The 16,524-nt window shown below is 43.1% G+C and overlaps 1 protein-coding gene across 1 annotated transcript in view; it reads left to right on the top strand.

Moving 5' to 3' along the window:
* Positions 1 to 16,524, top strand: part of adgb (androglobin) — a 33,168-nt gene that overhangs the window by 2,319 nt on the left and 14,325 nt on the right. The window contains exons 5-17 of the mRNA XM_078799254.1: positions 2,435 to 2,506; positions 2,609 to 2,788; positions 3,654 to 3,820; positions 5,161 to 5,247; positions 5,936 to 6,081; positions 6,962 to 7,038; positions 7,158 to 7,332; positions 7,648 to 7,741; positions 7,874 to 8,070; positions 14,616 to 14,685; positions 14,763 to 14,826; positions 15,374 to 15,476; positions 16,188 to 16,326. Of these exons, the coding sequence (XP_078655380.1) occupies positions 2,435 to 2,506; positions 2,609 to 2,788; positions 3,654 to 3,820; positions 5,161 to 5,247; positions 5,936 to 6,081; positions 6,962 to 7,038; positions 7,158 to 7,332; positions 7,648 to 7,741; positions 7,874 to 8,070; positions 14,616 to 14,685; positions 14,763 to 14,826; positions 15,374 to 15,476; positions 16,188 to 16,326 (1,571 nt within the window). The remainder of the gene's footprint in view (positions 1 to 2,434; positions 2,507 to 2,608; positions 2,789 to 3,653; positions 3,821 to 5,160; positions 5,248 to 5,935; positions 6,082 to 6,961; positions 7,039 to 7,157; positions 7,333 to 7,647; positions 7,742 to 7,873; positions 8,071 to 14,615; positions 14,686 to 14,762; positions 14,827 to 15,373; positions 15,477 to 16,187; positions 16,327 to 16,524) is intronic.

Raw genomic sequence — 16,524 nt, 5'->3', positions numbered from 1 at the left:
AACCTATCAATGACTTCTTATCAGCTTTGCTATGTCATCATCATAAGATGTATTCATTGATTATGTGCAGTCGAACACAAGCATAGACCATTCCCAGTGTCCCATGAATGAGTCAAAGGCTGACTTCCCCAGCGTGAAACTGCTTTTTCCCAGTAGAGTGAAGCTCAAACACTTGCATATGGTCACAAGATGTAAACGACTGAAAGGAAATAAATCGAATTGCCATGGTTTCATTTATACAGTTAGCCCACAAGGCTCAATTGAGAAAACCCATTTAAATGTGGCATTCTTTTGCAACATTTCGTCACTCTAGACAATGTTACCACAGCGCACAGAGCTGATGTGGCATCTGTAAAGCTGACTGGGGAGTTTCATTCAGTATTATTAATTTGTGGGTAAAAATGTCAATGTTGGGCGGCACGGCGGTCTAGTGGTTAGCGCGCAGACCTCACAGCTAGGAGACCAGGGTTCAACTCCACCCTCGGCCATCTCTGTGTGGAGTTTGCATGTTCTCCCCGTGCATGCGTGGGTTTTCTCCGGGTAATCCGTTTCCTCCCACATTCCAAAAACATGCTAGGTTAATTGGCCACTCCAAATTGTCCATAGGTATGAATGTGAGTGTGAATGGTTGTTTGTCTATATGTGCCCTGTGATTGGCTGGCGACCAGTCCAGGGTGTACCCCGCCTCTCGCCCAAAGACAGCTGGGATAGGCTCCAGCACCCCCGCGACCCTCGTGAGGAAAAAGCGGTAGAAAATGAATGAATGAAGGAATGTCAATGTTATCAGGAAAATGCAATGCCTGGTGCTCTCTGGAGTTGAGTAATAATTGTATCTGTATATATACTCAAATAAAATAGATCATGCACCATAATCTGATCATGTTAGTTAAACCAGTGTGGTGGGATTAAGATGTAAACATCTGCTGATTTCAGCCCCTCAAATGTGAATATTTTTTAATTTCCTTCGTCATCCATGAAAGCAGGCTTATCATCTTTGCATTTTCGCAAAACAAGATATTCATACACAAGAGCTTTGACTTTGGAAAACATTCATTCATTCATTTTCTACCGCTTATCCTCACGAGGGTCACAGGGGTGCTGGAGCCTATCCCAGCTGTCTTTGGGCAAGAGGCGGGGGTACACCTTGGACTGGTCGCCACCAATCACAGGGCACATATAGACAAACAACCATTCACACTCTCATTCATACCTATGGACAATTTGGAGTCACCAATTAACCTAGCATGTTTTTGGAATGTGGGAGGAAACTTAAGCCCCCGGAGAAAACCCACGCATGCACGGGGAGAACATGCATACTCCACACAGAGACGGCCGAGGGTGGAATTAAACTCGGGTCTCCTAGGTGTGTGGCCCACTTTGGAAAACAGCTATTGACATTTTGCAGATGACTGTTTTTTTTTTTAATTGGTATAGTATTCCAAAAAAAAGAAGAGCAAAATATTAAAATGTATTTTTAATATTTTAAAGCGAGCAAAAGTCATAATTTTACAGGAAAAACAAACACGGAAAGTCGTGGCAGATGTTATCTCAGCATCTCATCTTAATCTACCAAAGTGCCTGTAAGACTTGACATAAGGGCTCACTCTGTTCATGCTGTTGTTCTATGGAACTAACGTGCCAAGGTGCTGAAACCGATGAGTTAGGAAAACAATGTTGAGGCCGGCAAAATTAGTGAGTGAAATTAGAATTTATTGTGTGAATGATTAATTAATTTGATATTGTCCCAGGTCTAAGACATTTTTCTCTTGTCAGGTTTAACCTGGAGATATACTTTTATATCATATGGATTGTGGCCAAGAAAGCTGGTAATATGATGTTATCATTGCAACATGCCTCAGTTGCACTTCCCTCAACGCAGGATTGAGAAATTCCTGGAAGCTTCCTGCTTTTTTGTATTTTTTTTTTAATAAATCATTGCCAGATCACAATCTGCCTTTTCACTCCTGATGTCAATAGTCGTTTAATTAAATTCCCGCGAACAGCGAGCGGAGGCCACTGGCTTTCAGCCTGCGCAGATGCAATCTCCACTTTGGCTGCCATCATCGCCGTCTTCCATCTCTCTTATATCTGAGGCTTACTTTATCGACGCGAGACCCATTAAGGTTGTCTCCTCCACTGAAAACACAGCCACCCCTTGACCCCTTGGCTGATCCCTGTCGCCATCAAGTGACACAATTATTAATATTTAATTAGTCATAAGGTAGAGTCTATTAGCGCGCCAGTCAAATGTTCATTGCTCGTATTGCAGTCTGGGGAGCATCACGGCGAGGTTAGACCAGTTGAGGACCCTGGGGGAGAGTTAAGTAGGACATATATTCGTGTCGCCTTTTAAAAAGGTTACCTGCTGCACTGTCCTGTTTTTGTTACAGTGCAGGGACTCGGCTCATTTGCACGTTGTGTGCTTTGTTTGAAGGTCCCCACGGTGGTTGAGAATACACTCACCTTTGACCTGGTGTCCCCCAACCATCATCTGCTCAGCAGCGAGGTTAGTTAACAGAATTTCCCGTGATTATATTCGAATTTTTTTGATGGAATGGTGTATCGGTACACTGTAATTACTCCTCTTTCTCCCTCCTCCTCTGTCAAGGTGATGAGGTGGATCATCAGTGAGATCTATATTGTTTGGAAAGTCTTCCACCACCCCGAAGCAACGGACCAATTTGGTTGGAAGCCGTGGGAGCACATCTACTCGCTTTGCAAGCCGGGGAAAGGTCACATGCCGCTCTACAATAGCTACGGGAAATACCTTGTTAAACTGTTCTGGATGGTGAGTGTCACCCTTTGAAGGCGTTGCATCACAATCTCAATTTTGTAAGACTCACTTGAGGCAAGACGACTGCAGTGTCCTCCTTCAGCCATATTGTACTGAGCAGCCAGGACTAGTAAACAGTGTTTTCATTTGCATGGACAAATAAGTAAGTGGTCGCCGCGCCAACCATTGCACGCAAACAGATGTTGCTGTGATGGCGTTAAGCTCCCATTACCTCCAACTCTCCCCTCTTCCTCCGCTTGATTGTTTGCAGCCGCTTTTCCCTTCCTCAAGTGTCTTATTCTTAGTCTTATTCTTTAATGGTCCTTATTTTGTCCCCTTTATTTCCTTATCCTACACCCCTTCAAATAATGGGAGGTGGACTAACAGGCCACTGGAGTCACAAGAAGAAGCCTCTTTGATGTCAAGTGCAAATCCAGGTACCCTTGATGAGGGGGTTTGAAAGAATTTAACAAAAAAACAGCCAAACAACAAAAAATAAATAGAGCAAAAATGCTGAATGTGATGACAAAAAATGTCTGTCCTGAAATATATTTTTACCCCAAAAATTATAAAGAAAACTATGATTTTAGAAAAAGTACACTTTTTATTTTTGCAAAAATTAAGATTTTAGTAAAAAAAAAAAGTCAACAAAATATAAAATTTTCTTTTGACAAAAACACAAAAGTAGCAATTTTTTCCCCCACAAAAACCCTTGGTGGAAAAGTGTGGACACCCCTGCCCTTGATTTAACCCTCCTTGGATAACCATAACCTGGATAGAGCAGCGGAGTGACATGTAACTCTTTGTGTGCCTTACTGTCTTTTCTCCTTCTATTGACACACACACCATCATTTTACCATCTCTTCCTCTGTCCATTCAGGGCTGTTGGAGGAGAATAACAGTGGATGATTTGATGCCATTCGACAAAGAGAATAGGCTGCTGCTCCCGGCTTCCAGCTGCCGTTCAGAACTGTGGCCCATGCTGCTGGCCAAGGCTCTCATTAAAGTTATCAACACAAGACCTCACATTGTAGATGACAACAGAAAGTGAGTGTCCATTTCCATTCAAGACGTTCATCAACATCACCATGAACACATCAATAGTTGTCTTTTGATAAAAAATGATCAAAATGCAGTGGTGACTATATAAATGGTTGATTTTCACTTTAAATGTTTAAAAACCTGTGTAAGAACCCCCAGCAGACAGTATTTTGCTGACTCAGCCAGGCCTTGACCTGACCTTAGAATGTAGTGGCATGTCTGTGATGGAGCAACATGGCGTGTATAAAGGTGCTTGTTCCGCCGTTCACAGAACGTTCAACACATTAATGTTTAATCTGACTCAGGAAACAAAGGAGACTTTTCTCCCGGTGAATCATTCATAAGTCACGCTGGCCAAAGTTCCAAACTTTGCCCAGGTGTCCACTTACTGGGCAAAACCATGTATATACATTTTAATGATGATTTATTTTTTCAAGACCTACTGAAGTCGCTTCCACGAGTGTCATGACTGGGAAGGGGACAGGTTGGCCACAGCCATTCCCAGGAGGGGCAATTAGAGTTGTTGGGGCCATCTGTTTGGACTACCATGTGCTCTACTCACTGTGACACACTTTATTCTAGAAGATGACTGGAAGTGTTAACTCCATAATAATCATTTACTGCAGCTGCATTGACTAAGACAAAGTATCTTGATAGTACCTGGATTTGACTTTGGAAAATGTGTGATTGAAGAACCCAAATATGACTTTGGAAATGCTGTCCCTCATGGATGAGGACTTTGCTGGTGTTATGTTAGGGCAGGGTTGTCGAAACGTTTTCCAGTGAGGGCCACATCGTGAAAAACTGACAAATGCAAGGGCCCCTTTGATATTTTGTACAGCAACACTTGTATTTATGGTAAATCTCCTATATTTCAGAACTACTACTAATCATTTAAATACAGTCCACTGAGTTCCACATCATGCTCTGTGTGCCACGGAAGCTGACAGTACACCGCCGCCTTGGGACTGCCTTTGGGCGGTGCAGAACTGTCAACGGCACCCGCTGTTGCTCAGTGAGGACACAAAATGCAGAACAATACGTGCTTTCACTGTTGAGTCCCCAAATACCAGAAAACTCCCCAACGACGCCAGAAAAAGTCGCTAGATTTGTTGCCAGTTGCTTTTGAGTAAATAATCACAGGAGGTCACTACGGTGTCATCGTACAAAGAATGCCAAAATCATCACACAGCAACTTAACACTCAGTTTAAAATAAAACAATTTTTCATCCAACAGGGCAGTTCCTTGGCCAATGGCTGCCATTGTGGCCCGGCTGCACTTTGGACACCCCAGTGTTGGTCTATGTTTGAATACTGTGTTTTAAACACATTGCACTTCTTCTCAGTAAAATGTTGCAGCTTTCCCGGGAGATGGGGGACTTCACGTTCATCCACCAACTCACCGGATGGATCCCAGAAGTCAGCCTGATAAAGTAAGCTCCAGTGTCTTCCCATCATAGTGTATGATTCTCTTTGTTGTAGTCGTAAATAGAAAATCACACGGTGCCTAACATGAAGCTAGGGGTATAATAAAACTGAGTGCCATATTTTAAAGGTCCCCTATTACACAAAATTGACTTTTTAATGATTTTATTACAGAAATGCCCTCCCTCCGGGGGATGGAGGAGGACTTTCACTATCAGTGTTGTTTTGCTCCCACTAACGTTTGGTTTCTCCTTGCTAGATCAGCAGACAGGCTTACACTTAGGACAAACTTAACGTGAATGGGGGTGGGGGGTGTGGGGGGTGTATCTGTCCCATAGGATTTGCATGACAAAACCACTTAATACAGTCATGTATACTTAGAGCATGTATATGCGCTCCAACTGTTGGTGGGAACAAGATCCCACCTCTGACCTGCCCCTAGCTATATGAGCCACCACTCAAAAAAAAATCAGGCTTCTCTACACATCTTAAAGTGTCAGTCAGGTGCAGACGTGGGCTGTTTGACATTTTGTGTTTCTTCATCGAATAGGTGAACTTATTATGGTGCAGCTATTAAAAATGAGACATCACAAGGTCATGCAAAGGACTGTAATATGGGACCTTTTTAAAAAGCAACGCAATTAGTAACGTCATTTGAGTGTCAGCCCTCCTGATTCCTCTCCAACTTCCTCCCAGCGTCGTGTGCCAGAGGCAAACGTGGGATTTCATACGAGGCAGCATCCCTGAATTTGTGCACTTCAGTGAGAAAGTGGCACACAAAAAGGTGCCAAGGCGGACTTCTGCTCACGACTACAGGACCCATCGACCGGATCTAGATAAAGGTCTGAAGCGTCCCACTGTCAGACATACACACACATACTACACAACCACAAGTAACATTTGTGCATGCATATAATAAATACCTTTACTTTCATCCTCCTGCATTCATAATTCAACAAGTATAGAGCATGATGATGAATATTTCATTTAATGGCACAATCTGCCACTTGTGAATGACTAGATTGTTTCGATGCAAGCGCGTATGCAACCTTTATGATATTGCCTCAGTGATGAACTTGCGGGACAGGAACAGCTCCAGGAGCAACTCAAAGCCCTTTCAGTGTCGCTTCAAGCATCACTTCCTGTTTTCCTACGCTCATGTATTATGAAGCACGCAGGGCGGGTGCATCCGTGGATGGTGGACTATAAATAAACCAGCAGAGGGAGCAGTGTGCAGGGCAGATGAGCTTCCCGAGTTAAGTGTGGTTATCCAATGACGTCAACATCCTCAGAAATGATAGGATGATTGTCACACAATTACTTGGAAAGATCGGTCTGTCTTCCATTCTTTGTATCATATCCATTATGTTGAGAGCAATATGAACACAAAGGAGAAGGCACATTATGCCACTCGTCCCATTCTCTATTGAATCCGCAAGCATTTAAATCCCTAAATTGCTACGCAGTAGAGGAACTGCTTCTGTGCTCAGTTGTTAATGTGTTGCTGGCGTATTAATCTGGCGTTGCTCCCATCATGGCTCTCTGTAGTCCTTTTAAATTCATTTTCCATGGCCCCTAACTGCCTTTTGCCTCATAAAATCCACTTTAAGATGGGCCATGTGTAGATAACCTACACTCTGTGTTATACCTCTTTAACCTCCTTTCATTTTATGTTCGTGTTGTGTGTGTGTGTGGCTTGCCATTATTGTGCATGTTTCTCAGGTAACCCCAAGATGATTGTGTGTGCCAGCTTCTATCCTAATCAGCTGCACAACGAACCCTTTGTGTACACAAACATGGTATGTCTGCTATAGTTATTTTATTGTATAGTGTATAGTGTGTGTGTGTGTGGCCCCAGTCATCCCAGTATTTGCCAAGTGATTGATTCCCGCACTTTGTGTGTTTTACCGGCACACAGGCCGACTCCTCAGAGACTCTCCGTCGCTACACCCTCTGTTTGCCGCACAGCCACATCGTCCTGTTGACCAGAACCCGGTCCTGCCCCTTGGAGTTACCGCCTCCGCCTCCACCTCTGCCGGAATGGAAACTCATCCGCCAAACCAAGAAGATTGTGATCCGTGATGAACCACGCGGTAAGCCGGACGCAAAGAGAGGAAAAGAACGCATACGAGTGCTGGTTTTTAAGTGCTAGTACAGTATTAGGAGGGAAAAAGATAGAGAGGCGTATATCAAATGATTTCAAAAGCACATATTCGGTGATACAGTGTAGGTGAATGTCATAGATAAATACGACTAGCGAGCAAGTCTAAATCAGGAGACGCTACGGTAGAGAGGTTATACAGCGTTGGAAGATATTTGAGTAGTGAGAATAGATTCTGGCTTGCATATGTCTGACATCAGCTGATCTGCAGATAAAGTGTGATCGCTTCTGTGTTTTGCTCTTGCAGTGATTCCTTTGTCCAAACCAGAGGAGTTCATCGCCATCGCCAGCCCTTTTATCGACCAGAATGCCAAGAGCAGCTCTGACCCCGTCACAGAGCCGTGAGTTTTCCACATCAGTCACATCAGTGCCATCTTTTTCCTTCTCATACTCAGTCAGAGACAGTATGGCCCATTACTGCAAGTGCCGTCTCATATGATGCTGTAGGACATAAATATGTATCTTTGTGTCAGTGTGGAGAAGTGGACCACTCCGAGGAAGCTGCTCTACAAAGCCCCACTGGAAACCATCTCTGAGACAACGGAGATGGAAAGCCAAGTGGGCCTTGATCCTGATTCCACTGAAGTCACCACGACGTGTGGCAACACCGTATCTGACGAGACAGAGGTACTTCTAATTCAGGGGTGTCCAAACTGTGGCCCAGGGGGCCGTTTGTGGCACCTTGTAAAAACTTTAGTAGTAAAGTTTAAATGTTTGAGAGCTTATTTTTACATTCATTCATTCATTTTCTACCGCTTTTTCCTCACGAGGGTCGCGGGGGTTGCTGGAGCCTATCCCAGCTGTCTTCGGGCGAGTGGCGGGGTACACCCTGGACTGGTGGCCAGCCAATCACAGGGCACATATAGACAAACAAGCATTCACACTCACATTCATACCTATGGACAATTTGGAGTCACCAATTAACCTGGCATGTTTTTGGAATGTGGGAGGAAATCAGAATACCCAGAGAAAACCCACGCATGCACGGAGAGAACATGCAACATCATAATATGAAATATACATTTTTTTTTAAAGATTAGGTTGCGAAACAGGTTGCTACGTAAAAGTCAAAATATTATGGAAATAAAGTCATAATTAAGAGAAAAAGAAAGCTGAAAAAAAGCAGAAATACAAAAACAGAATGGAAAATATTAGGAAAAAAAGGCCTCCAATGAGAAAATTTGGACCCCCCTGTTCTAATGAATCTCTGCAGGGCCATACTCATTCATGCAGTCCAACATGTGCATATTAAACAGCTTGGAAAGGCGGCGTTCTATTTTCTTGCCCTTGTGTCCGAGTATGCGGTCATAAGGCTCGCTTTGTCTGTCAGCGACAACAAGGCTGCCATCCCCCAGTCTCAAAGTCACTTCTGTTGTCCCCCGGCCAGGCCACTAGTGACCAGGGGCACATCTGCACGAAACAGAGATCCAGCAAGAGACGGGAGATGAGGGCGCCGGGTTCGCCAACAACAGCGGCGGCAGAGCGAAACAGACAAGAGCAAAGATAGCTGGGAATAAGGAGGCGAAGGCGAGCGCTACTGCTAATGAGAAAGGAGAGGGAATGAAAAATAGGGAGACGCAGCAGAGCAAGAAAACCAAGAGATGTGAAAATAGAATCTCTGGTGTGAGGCAGTCGCGGTGGGTCTGCTACGGGGAGAGGTCGCGTATTGTGCTCATGGAGGAGAAGGAAAAAAAGCAGTGCAATTAGATGGTGAGCCATCAGTGTCTGCGTCTCCTGGGGGGGGGGCTTCATTATTACACGTCACTCTTAGCATACAGAGCAAAATAGAGTTCATATTAATTGCCCTCTTGTGTAACTGGGACCAGTTACAGCGAGGTTAGATGAGGGCGGCGTGGGCATGAGCCGAGTTGCCGGATAACGTGTGTGCCAACATACGTGTTCACGTGAGAAGGCGTTTGTTTTTTTTTTAGCCGCTTTGACCCCTCCCTCTGTTTCTGTCAACTCTTGCCAACAGAATCAACATCTGCGTTGAGCCCCCAGGATTAAAATAGAAAAGATGGTGGTGTCACATGATGTTCCTAATACCCCCCCACCCCATGGTTTTCTTTCTCCCCCCACTTTAATGTGCTTTAAAGAATTAGTCCCCTTATGCAAGCATACTGCCTTAACCTCTACTATTCTTGGAATGTGTTTAATCACCAACGGTTCTTCTGTGGTTGAGGTTACGAGACTGGTCTTCGATATCCGGTCCAAGCTGTGTATAACCACTGAAAGGTAAAGTTTTCACAGCATATTCACAAACCGGGAACAAAAATAACATAGAAGAAGTCACTCGGAGAAGAGACTTAACTCTGCTGGCTGTGTCACTTAATAAAGCTCCATGAAGGCTGAGATTAAAGAAATACCCTGTCTTCCAGTTTCCAGCCCAGGACTGTGATTTGGTCACAAAAAATAGCTTTCTAATCAGAATGCGGCAGATTAAAATCCTCAGAGTCTCGCATGTAAGATCAGTCACGTAAGACAAGCGGTCTATTTGACAGGACTTACTCTGCTTGGATTTGGTTTGGAAACGCCACAGTGAGAACACGTAGACGTACACTGGAGGACGGGGGTGTCCAAGCCGCCGCCCGTGGCTCTTTTTTCTAAAAATATATCTGCCATAAAGTTGACGTGCATAGTTTTGTAATATTACGAGGAAACATTTTAGTAGAATATTGTAGTAGTACAGCAGACAAGGTGTAGTATTATGACAAACAACCAAAAATTAGGTTTTTGGAAAAGTTATGTTACGAGAGTAAAGTCAAAATATTATGGCAATAAAATGATGTTTATGAGGAAAAAAATACAAGAAGAAAGCTGAAATACTTAGAGAATTAAAAAGAAAAAACAAACAAAAAAAATAATCCATCCATATTTTCTATGCCGCTTATCCTCACTGGGGTCACTGGTATGCTGGAGCCTATCCCAGCTGTAAAATAATAAAGAACTCCTGACATTAATAATATAATACTAAATAGTAAAAATGACGTCATTGTAGTAGCATATTCTTGTGTTATTATGGAAAACAAATAGAATATTAAAAGAATGAAGAAAAATAATTGTAGTTATTTTTTTAATGGGCGTAATATGAGAAACAACAAAAGTTAGATTGGGTAAAAAGTTTCCATATAATGGGAATAAAGTTGTAATATTTCAAGAGAACATTTACAAAATTTATTCAAAACGAAAGTTTAAATATTTGGAAAAACAGCAAACATGTGAAAAAAAGAACCAAGAGCGATGTTTGTACTAATAATGATCTTTTTCACCTACAGTATATCACAAAGCTGAGATGCAGGGTTTTCTGGAAATATAGATCCCTTCCTAGCATATCTCCTTGGACATATGTTGCATCCTTACCTTTTTCACAATGTGGCCCAGGCTGGAGAACGTTTGGACGGAAGCGACAATGGGAGGTCAATCTCCTAATCCCAATTCCTCTTTTCTGTCTCAATCCCCCTGCTTATTGAGAACGAGGCGTGACTCACACGCATAAACACACGCATACGCTGACTCATCAGTTGCCGGGGATGCTTTGAAGTAACATGACACAACGCCTGAGTAAACTCTTGGACTTCCACCAGCATTGCTCCTTGGGGCTACTTAGGAGGAACAATTACGATAAAAGGAAGCTTTGAGGAAAGTTTTGTGGTTGATGTAGGTGCATCACTTCCTGTCATGGAACCACTTTCTCATAATCCCCTGTCAGGCACAATATGATGGGATTTGTTTTTGACTAATTAGGTAAATTGAATTATTTGTCAGGCAAATGAACATGAAATCAGAGCAGTTGTATAATTCCCCCCTCGAATAGAATTAACATGCTAAACAACAACATAATAACTCCTCATCTGTTAACGACAGTCAGAGTAAATTAGCGCTGCTATTCCCGAGCGATGTTTTTTGGAGCAGCAGGGGAGGAGAAGCTCTTGTCGCATTAAACCCTGTCTGGTATCCTGTGGTGATCAGTGACGACGGCGCACCACCACAGCTGTCAAGAGAATCGCCAGAGGAGGCGGAGGCGTGTCTCCGGAGGCTCGTCTCTTGAAGCGGGTCTCTAGAGGAGGCGTGTCTCCGGGGTGTGCCTTTGATAGTTTGACTCTGTCACCAGCTCTCTGTTCATATATGCCTCACTTCTTGCTCCTTTTCTGTCCCTTCAGGTTGCTACAGAGGACAGGAAGAAGGACGAGGAGACCGTCTCTACTGGTATAAGCAGTGATGAAACACAAGACTGTACAGGCACTTCTTATGGCCAATGCTTCACTCGTTATGACAAATGAGCAGGAATGACTGCTGGGGGCACAACAATACACAAAATTCATGGTGGGGTCTGGAACCAATTAACCACGATAAGCAAGGGTTTACTGTACATATATTGTTGCACCCCTAATTAGAACTACAGTGCAAATGTGGCATTTTAACTGATCTAACAGCAGTTTCTACCTCTTTAAGTCCATATACCGTATTTTCTGGACGATAAGTCGCTCCAGAGTATAAGTCGCACAAGGCTAAAAAGCATAATTAGGTAGAAAAAACATGCATAAGTCGCACTGGAGTATAAGTTGCATTTTTTGCGGGTAATTTATTTTACAAACTACTTGACCAAAACAGACATTAGACACATAGACATAGACATAGACTTTCTTTATTGTCATTGCACAATAACAGCAGTGAAATTGCCAATGAAACAAAAGCAAGTTAACGCATCACATAAATCAACCACTACTGCAGTACGTCGGTGATAAACTAAACATCCTGCGTAACTTATACCGTTACTCCCAAAGCCCGCAAGGCATGCTGGGTAGTCCAGCTGCAAGAACAATATGAACTATGAACAATAAAACATTGGAAATGAAAACGGCAAAAAGTTAGGAGAAATAGTGCCGCAATCTGCCCAGCAGACCTTGCGGCAGGAATACTGAAAATGAGTGTTTTTTTTTTGGCATGGATATTGTGCGTAGATATTTGTTTGTACGCCCACACGGCGTAGTAGGTATGTTACTTTGTGTGTCATGTGACTATGTTAGCACTGCGAGTCATGTTTCCATGTTAAAGGTTAAAAAAATAATTTGGGAAAAATGAAAAAAAATGAAACGCATGATGTTTTAATATAATTTCATAATATATGACATATTTAATACTATATTAAATGTGTTACATTGTGTGGTATTTGTGTTTTTTGAAGTGTGCAGGAGTAGCGGGTACATGACTTCCAGTCAGATGTCTGAAGGGGAACGTGGTTGTGAAAAGTCGGGGAACCAGTGGCGTACAAAATGGCGCGCCTCTTCTCAAGTCATTGCTTCATTGCGTAAGTCCATCTGTATTCCCTTTTTTTTTAATTATCAGAAAACTGCCTTTCCTGTCAGCATCCGATTAGCGAGCAAACAAAATGGTAACCGGTCCTGAACATTATATAATCCATATATGATGTCATCAGAGGTTGACTCTCCAACACCAGACCAGGTTTTTATAGTTTTACATGAACAAAATTATTCGAAATTCAGGCAGTTTTCAATGCATGCCATCTACAATATTTGGTAATACGAGTGTAAAGCCATTTACAGCCGCCATTACAATACATTGATGAGACAATAGCCACTGCAGGAAGTACGCTGTGGGAAACTGCTAACACATGAATCTGTTACCGAGTATGTCTTATTTTCTCTGATTATATATACTATATTGGGCAATACAAATGTAAAGGTAACTATAGGGGTGCTATTTCATGTCTAGAGGGCTCTAATAATGTAAAAAAAAACAGCATTTAGAAGATGCAAACAAGTTTTCTGTGCCATATCTATGAAAATATTGAATTTATTAAGTAAATTATTGCAAAGTAGGATTTATCATGGTCAAGTCTGATAGATGAGGGACAACTGTATGTAAAAATAAGATGAATTGCAGCATACCGCCACACGCATTCGTGGACGAACACAGCTCGTTAGCATTAAAGCTGCAGACACACTAAACAACATGTTGATTTACCAAAGGCACTTTCAACTGTCTAACTTTCAGCATCACTGCTAGATGTTGGATAACACTTCCAGTACACTATTTAAAATTGTAGAACCTTTTAAACAGTTTACAACAATAAAAAAAGTCAACCTTTGAAAGCGAAATCAGGTGTATCAGCTAGCCGGGTTTCCAATTAGGACTTGGATCGCCCACTTTCCCTGCATGCCTCATTTAGTTGGCCGAGACACTTTAGAAGAAGACGGCGCTGAAATTATGCCTCACGACAGCCGTCCAATTCTCTCTGCCCTCGTTTAGTTGCTTAGTAACACCTGCGGGTTGAGTGAACGGGCAACCATTGCTCAGCATCAGAGACGCAGACCCTCTGCTCGCGACATCACTTTGCTCTGTTCGGACTCTGCAGAGAGCTCGGGGGCAGAGCCGCGTTGTGTGTCTTTAGTGTGTGTATGTCTGTATAACTTCTCTGCTCCAGATGCTTTGAGTTAGTGGGAGTCAGTGAGTGGGAGTGTGGATGTGCATGTGTGCGCTTACACTGTTGCCATCATGTGGGAGTTTGGCCAATTCCACTGGCTGTATTTAAGATAATGATTGGAGGATAACTTGCTATGAGTCACTTTTTATTGCAGCATCTCATACCATAGATTTTGACAATAATGTGTGGCATTCAAAGGGACATTCAGGGACAACAGTTTTTCTTGTATTTGGATATTAGGAATAACAAATTGAGCTTTTTAATTTGGCAACGCAGGCTGCACGGGCGGTGGTGTGGTTAGCGCACAGGCCTCTCAGCCAGGAGACCCGAGTTCAATTCCACCCTTGGCCATCTCTGTGTGGAGTTTGCATGTTCTCCCCGTGCATGTGTGGGTTTTCTCCGGGTACTCCGTTTGTCTTCCACATTCCAAAAACATGCTAAGTTAATTGGCGACTCCAAATTGTCCATAGGTATGAATGTGAGTGTGAATGGTTGTTTGTCTATATGTGCCCTGTGATTGGCTGGTGACCAGTCCAGGGTGTACACCGCCTCTCGCCTGAAGACAGCTGGGATAGGCTCCAGCACCCCCCGCAACCCTCGTGTGGATAAGCAGTAGAAAATGAATGAATAAATGAATTTGGCAACGCCTCTTGGCATAGAAAAAGAGATAACATCTTGTTTTATTCTGTCATGTATTCTTCATTCTGCTTCATAAATGTCGAAATAAATGCAATTGAATCTCTTGGATTGTGTCCAATCTCCCTTTCTAGAGCCGAGCACAGCCAAGTCTATACTACCGGAGGCTTGGGTGGAATTAGAGGACTTTCCCAAATGTTTCAGGTATCTCAAATGATGATCACAGCACCTCCAAAAATGACACTTTTTTCACATTTATGTTGTTTCCCCTCCCCCACCAGTCGCCTGCTGGTGTTCTATAACCCGGAAGCTTACCCACACCAAGCCCACAGGTCTCTTCTGAAGGTACGCTCTTTCTCATTCTTCTCTGGATATGACACATCATGTTCAGGTCAACCCTCACATTTCAGTTGGATTCTCAAACTTGTAATTTTCTTGTGGAAAAGCCAATCTTTAGCTGATTTGGGGGCATTGTCATGCTGAAAGGTGAAATAGAAGCCACCGTGCAAGCATTAGTGCCCTACTGTACTATCTGTCCTCAGGGAGTCACATCAACTCTCAGCACAGCTCTCAAGGTGTTCGTCAGTGAGTGAGTGTGTGTGTGTGTGTGTGTGTGTGTATGCATATCTGCTTGGACAGCGTCACATCTGCTTGTCATTGCAGACACGTAGGCATTATCTCCACCCTTGTCGTTGTCGGCCCTCTCCTTGTGTTTTGGTTTGTCGTGTCTATCTCACCTGACTGACTCCACTCCCATACCCCCATCCTCCGTCCTCGCTTCCATTAAGCCGAGCCTCTATCACTTTATCTTTCATCCCCTCCCTGTGGCTTCCAGCGCTTCATTTTCTTTGCCTTCGTACTGATAAGTGTGCCCTGTGTGTGTGTGTTGCAGTCTTCATGTGCAAGAGGCACTTACTACCTGTACGTGGACAGCCTGCATCCTTTTAAGATCCTCATCAGTTTCTCTGTCCTGCTTCGCTGGGGAGAAACGGAAAGTAAGTCCCTTTGCTCAACAGCAAGCGCAAAGATTAGAACCTAAACCATAAATGCTCTAATAATAATCGGAAGCAGCCAATAATAATAGGATGGTTTGATTGGGGTGCATAAAAAGGTGCAATAATAAGCATCTTACACAACCCAGCAACAAACAATACCGCCGATGAGTTAATTTTGAACTGCCATTTTAAAACACATGAAGAGGTAGAGGTTTTCTGTTATTTATGTTTAACATGTTTTAGTTTCTCTGATTATATCTACTATATTAAGTAATGAGAGTGTAGGGAGGACTATAGGGGTGCTGTTTCATGTCTACAGGGCTCTAATAATGTTGGAAATCATATTTAGAAGATTGAAAACCTTTTTTCTATGTCAAATATTGAATTTATTAACATTGAACCCAACTTCACGGAAATTTCTCAGTCCACATAAGTTGCACATTACTTTCAGATTCAGAAGAATATTTGAGAAACAAAAAGTGCCTGGTATGCATTCAACCATATCAGTTTGTGTGTTAATGCCATTATTTTGTTTTGGGTCTTTTTACCCCGTGGGTTATTTGCGTTTGTCAACCATGCACCCAACGGCGCTCAGAGTCTTGGTTAATGGAATATAGCATTGGAACATTTAAGGTAAATATGGAAAAGCATGGACGAGGTCTGTTTTTTGTTTGTGATAATTGACTCTGTATCTCCCACGTGACATCTCAGGCAGTGACATCCAATCAGCTCCAAGCCCGGGACTCCTTCAGGCCGCCCCGTACCACTGGAAGAGCCGCCAGTGCCAGCCGCCTATATTCACAATTGAAACCAACTCCTTCAAAGCCATTGTGCTGAACTTATCACCAGGGTAACAACATCTTCATGGTTTACATTTTCTTCACACACTTTACACAAGGAAGTCCTGATGAAGAGGACCAAGACTTGAATGTCCAGTGCTTGGCCCATAAGTAGAGGGGTCTGGTTTATGGCACCAGGTGCAGACAGGGTGTGCAGCAGGGTAATTACTGCCAGCTCCCAGTCACACACTCTCTGTTATTGTAATGGT

Source organism: Doryrhamphus excisus, linkage group LG19, assembly GCF_037039965.1.
Source record: "Doryrhamphus excisus strain RoL-2023G ecotype Guam linkage group LG19, RoL_Dexc_Guam_v1.1, whole genome shotgun sequence".
Taxonomy (NCBI): Eukaryota; Metazoa; Chordata; class Actinopteri; order Syngnathiformes; family Syngnathidae; genus Doryrhamphus; species Doryrhamphus excisus.
The sequence above is the reverse complement of the archived record's forward strand: the minus strand, read 5'-3'. Positions and strand labels throughout refer to the sequence as shown.